Here is a 5,553-nt window from a genome sequence, read left to right as displayed (position 1 = left end):
AAAAAAAAATTGTAGTCTTGTGTTTATTTTCAGCGGAGACTGAATGTTTGGAAACTATTAATAATATTGATGATCAGATGCTCATTTCTGGTTCAGGTAATAATTAATTTAAATTAAAAAAATATTTATTATTTAATTTACTTATTTTTTTAGTTATTGACCCTGATACAAATAAAGAGTTGGTAAATTTGAATATACAAGCATCAGAATTTAATAACCTTTATGAGATTGGCATATATAATGTAAGTATTTAATAATTTATGTATTTAATTAATATGTTATATTACATATTATAAAGATGCATTCTTAAAATGTATGTTATTCATTAATATTAATCCAACAACCAACTTTCATTATTTTTATATATCATTAAATATCTTTGACAATAATATAAACAACAAAATGGTTAATATTTTTAAGTAATAACAAATGAATATTGAATAATAATTATATATAAATAATTTATTAAAACTAAAATTTTCAATAAAATATATATTTATAACAATAAATAATATAAAAATAAAAATATTGTCTTGAATATTATAGAAAAAGTGCTAAAGAATATGACTGATTTTAATTCAAAAAATCATTGTTAGGTATAAAATGTACATTATTGACTATAATACTTAATTTTATAGGATCAGAAATATTCAAATGTAGAACACAATGCTAAAAATATTGTTTACTATGAAACAGATCCAGCCAAAGGGATTTTAAATAGTAACACAATAAATTATTTAGTACGTAATAAAGTATCAACTTGTTTAGAGAGCATCAAATTTAAATCAACTTTGCATAAAATTGGTAAATATTCTCGGTATCTTCCTAAGCAATTATTTACTAGAGAATTACATAATGGTGAAAAATAATCTCGCGATTGAGTTTTATACTCTTGTTCAGAAAATTCATTATACTGTTTTTACTGTCTTCTATTTGCACAAAATAAAACAGCATTTAGTAATAAAGGTAAAGAATTTATAAATTGGAAAAAAAATGTTTAAACCATGTCAAAAATCATGAAAAAAATCAAATTCATCTTATATCAGTGAAATTATGGTTCTCTGAACAATCTGAAAATCTAGAAACTATAGACAAGCAGCTTAAAATTGAAATCCAAAAAGAAGAATCATATTGGCAACAAGTACTTCATCGTTTAATTGAAACTATTATTTTCCTATCGTTTAGAGAACCTTGCATTTAGAGATAATAATTAAATCCTAGGTTCTGGTCACAATGGAAATTATTTAAGATGACTTGAATTAATCGCTAAATTTGATTCACTTATTTCTACACATATTGACAAGTATGCAAATAAAGGCAAAGGAAATGTATCATATTTATCTAATACCATTTGTGACAATTTAATTTTATCAATGACTAAAACTGTTTTAGAAAATATTGTGCATGAAATTAAAATTTCTAAATATTTCTCAATTATTGTAAATTCTACTCCTGATATTTTAAAAGTTGATCAACTTACAGTCGCAATAAGATATATACTGCCAGATAGTTTACCTGTTGAACATTTTTTAGGTTTTTTATCTTCTGTCGGTCATAAAGCAAAATATATGGAATTGGCTATACTTCAAATTTTTTCAGATCTTGAGATTGACATCAAAAGCTGTAGAGGATAAAGTTATGACAATGATCAAAACATGTCTGGAATTCATAATGGATTGCAGTCCAGTATAAAGAAAAGTTTATGTACTGCTGAATTTGTGCCATATTTGGCACACCCCCTGAATTTAGTTGGTACATTTGCAGCTAAAGAGACTAGTGTAGGTAATCAATTTTTTATGACCATTAAACATTTTTTTACTTTTTTTTTTCTAGTTCTACATCACATTGGAAGATCTTAGAAAATGAACTTAATATTAATTCCTAATTCAACAATGCTTAAAAAATTATGTCCTACTAGATGCTCATCAAGATATTTTGTTTGTAAGTCAATAAAAAAATGGTTATAATGGGATTGTTGCTGCATTACAAAGTATATCAGAAGATGTCAATCAGAGACCTGCTACAAAACATGAAGCATTGTTTAAAAAAATGAAGAACTTAGAATTTACATTCATGTTAGTCTAGTGGACACCTATTTTAGAAAGATTTCACATGACTAGTAAAAGCTTACAATGCGTTAATATAGATTTATCACCTAAGGTAAAATTATACAAATCGCTTGAATTATATATTAGTGAATTGAGAAATAATTTTGGAACTATATTAAATGAAGCTATAAGTGTATTTGTAAAATGGATTTTTTTTCCAATTAGTTAGGAAGACAAAAAAAAAAAAAAAAGACTGTATTTTTGATGAAGGAGATGCAGAAGACAATGTGTTTTCAGAAAAAAGAAAACATGAAAATTAAAACATTTTGTCCTATTATTGATGCTTTAATCAGTAATTTAAATATTAGAAAAGAAGCGTACAATAAAATAAATGAAAAATTTGGATTTTTTTTTTTAAATTTAGAAGATATAGATCAAACCAAACTTAAACTAAAAGCTGAAAAGTTGGTAAGTATGTATGAAGATGACTTAGGAATTGAATTTGTTGAAGAATTAATACAGTTTAAACAAATGGTTTCATCTATGCCAGAAAGTCAAAAAAATTCTTTTCATGCTTTATTAAAAGCATTAATAAAATATAATATAAGTTCCACATATCCATTGATAGAAATTGCACTTAAAATATTTATATGCATGCCTTGTTCAAATGCTAGAGGCAAAAGCTCATTATCTGTTTTGAAAAGAGTAAAAACATATCTCCGCTCATCATTAGCAGATGAAAAAACATCATCGTTATCACTTTTGTGTATGGAATCTGAAGTTGTAAACAGTATTGATTGGAATACTTTAGTCCAGAGATTCGTCCAAGAAAAAAATTATAAAATATTGTTTGATATATTTATGTATTAATTAATATATTAATGATTAATTTATTATCATTATTTTTAATTAAAATAAATGAATAAAATTATATTAGATTGTATATTATATTTTAGTTGGTTTTCGTAGTATGGTAATATGGTGTCCCATGGAGATTTACATAATAAGAAAATAATTAGTAGAAAAATCGTAAAGTTTATGGGGGCGCGAAAAAAATTTGCCCTAGGGCGCTGAATTGCTTGACACGGCTCTGCACACACACACGGAAAAAAAATAATTTAGCTATAGTAAATTGTTGGCTACTTAATAGTTGAATCAGCTGTATTAATTGAATTGGTCATTTCGAAAAGGCCATTTCTCCATACATTTTCAAAACTATTTGTATGTGATAGATATGTTTAACTAATAATAATATATATTTCCTGCGAGACTGCCATATCATAGTTGTTTTTTATAAGGGAATTAAATAATTCAACCTATTTTCAATTTTTATCTAAATTTAATTTTGATCTCTAAAAATAGTTTTTTACGTTTCTTGACAATTTTCATATTATGGAGATATGGCCTTTTCGAAATGACCGATTCAATTGTTCTATATACTTATTAATTTAGTTATGTTGACTAAAATTGCATTGTTGAATATAATAAGTTCATTAAACTATATATATGGACATTTGGTATTAACTACATTTTATATTAAAGGTACCAAAATAAACCAGTAAAAATGACTGAAACAGTTATTTTTATTTTTACAACAATACCATTTTGCTCTGATCACTTTAATATTTAATAATATTTACTGTACTGTATAGTTGCAGGGTTGCATAACACTTCCATATGTGACCCCCATCGGTTAAACTCAATTTTATTTCATAGTTCTTTACTGTTTCACATGTTTTAGTATGTTCTTACGTGAAAAAAAGTAAAAAACATTAATATCTTATATTACAATATTTTACAATTATACCCGTTGCAAAAATTTGCAATAGATAATTTAATTATACAATAAAAAATATATGTGCAATCGAATCAATATATAAACACATTTTAACAAATCAATAAATGAGTATAATATCAAAATGACAGAGAGTGTTTAACTAATTGGTAAGAGCCAACGAGAATGTAGTATTTGGAAAAAAATTGAAAGTAAAGTCGATTGTGTATACATAACTTTCCTTAAACTCAACAAATTTAAGCAATTAATAGCTCGAAATAAAGAGATTGATCCACTGAGTGTTCTGAGAATGAAACAATCAAGATCCATTCATTAGAAAATGAGCTATGAGAATTCAAATTGCTTGAGTGAATGTGTCCCATAAGAAATGTACAGGGAAGAATTGCGTTTGAATATAATTTGAGTAAGGTGGGAGTTGATTAAATTTCAATAATTGATGACATATCTGTGTCTAAATAAATTTCATTAAAAATAAAAAAAAATGAAGGAAATCGGTCGCATAGAACGGGCTGACTTTAGTTTTCATACATTTTTTAATATATAAGATAATATAATAATATTTGTTGTAATATAATATTTACACATTCATATACTAATATTGTTTTAAATAAGCTTTTTTTTTTTTTATTATTAATATTTCAAATAAATAAATAATGTAACTAAATAAAAATGTTATCTCTATATTAACTAAGAAATATAATTGTAGATATAATTTTGATATTCAACTCCAGTATACAAAATAATTCTTACAACTCAAAAGGACTTACTTGTCAAGCCAGATTACAGCATTTAAGTCCAAATGGTTGGTGGGTTCATCAAGTAATAATAGAGTGGGTTCCAAGAACAAAGCCCGAGCAAGGGACACACGCATTCTCCAACCTCCTGAAAAATCTTTAGTAGCACGGTCCTGCATAGCTGCTGAGAAACCAAGACCAGCCAATATACGCCGAGCCCTGGGTTCAGCCGAATCTGCTCCGAGTGCTTTAAGCTCTTCATATACCTTTTACAATATAACAATAATATTATATCTATTATCCAAGAACTATTTTATTCAAATATTAAACTTAGTCGACTTCTGTCAGTGAAATTTAATTTAATATTACTTCATTCAGTTTTTCTGTAACATCCTCATCAGCTGTGCCACTTTCTTGAACCTCCTCAAGTTTCTTACATTCGGCCAACAACTCCGTACACCGTGTGTCTGCACGGAGCACAGCATTCACTGCCGTTGTTTCATCTGCTACTACTTCCTGTTCACAATATAGTATGTCGATGCTTGGTGGAACATCAAATAACCGTTCAGCAATATGTCTGAGTAACGTTGTTTTACCGTGACTAAAATATAATTACAGAATAAATTATATTATGTTACACATTTGAATGAAATACGAATATATAAACGAATGTGTTATATTATATTACAGAATATACCATTATTATAGTTAACAATGAAGAACTAGGAAATAATGTGGTTTAGAATCTAATATTAATTTGATAAAAATAAAATATTTGTAATAAAAAATAATGAAGCTCATTTATAAGCTAAATTTAATTAACATACCCATTTGGTCCAACCAAACCATACCGCCGACCTTGTGCGATAAGTAGACTGGCGTTGACAAATAAGTCCTGGCCCTTGGCTGCAATGCTAAAGCTATCAATTTTGATATCAACCGCATGTTCCATAGCTGCTAGTTGACCAGCTGTCTT

At 26.7% G+C, this 5,553-nt stretch overlaps 1 protein-coding gene across 1 annotated transcript; it reads right to left on the bottom strand.

Moving 5' to 3' along the window:
• Positions 1-4,574: 4,574 nt before the first annotated feature.
• LOC112682462 (ATP-binding cassette sub-family F member 1-like) lies at positions 4,575-5,547 on the bottom strand. Its single transcript, XM_025553064.1, has 3 exons — positions 5,405-5,547; positions 4,947-5,178; positions 4,575-4,843 (listed from the first exon to the last, which is right to left on the bottom strand). The coding sequence occupies exons 1-3, from the start codon at positions 5,527-5,529 to the stop codon at positions 4,607-4,609; spliced, it is 594 nt and encodes a 197-aa protein (XP_025408849.1). The 5' UTR covers positions 5,530-5,547; the 3' UTR covers positions 4,575-4,606.
• Positions 5,548-5,553: the final 6 nt, after the last annotated feature.

Source organism: Sipha flava, unplaced genomic scaffold (genome assembly GCF_003268045.1).
Source record: "Sipha flava isolate LNK unplaced genomic scaffold, YSA_version1 20489_pilon_pilon, whole genome shotgun sequence".
Classification (NCBI taxonomy): domain Eukaryota; kingdom Metazoa; phylum Arthropoda; class Insecta; order Hemiptera; family Aphididae; genus Sipha; species Sipha flava.
Note: the sequence above shows the minus strand (reverse complement) of the source record. Positions and strands in the feature narration are given on the sequence as shown.

Coding starts and splice junctions, on each gene's coding strand:
- LOC112682462 (XM_025553064.1), bottom strand. CDS start 5,529: ATGGAACATGCGGTTGATATCAAAATTGATAGCTTTAGCATTGCAGCC. Junction 5,179..5,404: donor GGTTTGGTTGGACCAAATGG/GTATGTTAATTA, acceptor ATTATATTTTAG/TCACGGTAAAACAACGTTAC. Junction 4,844..4,946: donor TTACAGAAAAACTGAATGAA/GTAATATTAAAT, acceptor ATATTGTAAAAG/GTATATGAAGAGCTTAAAGC.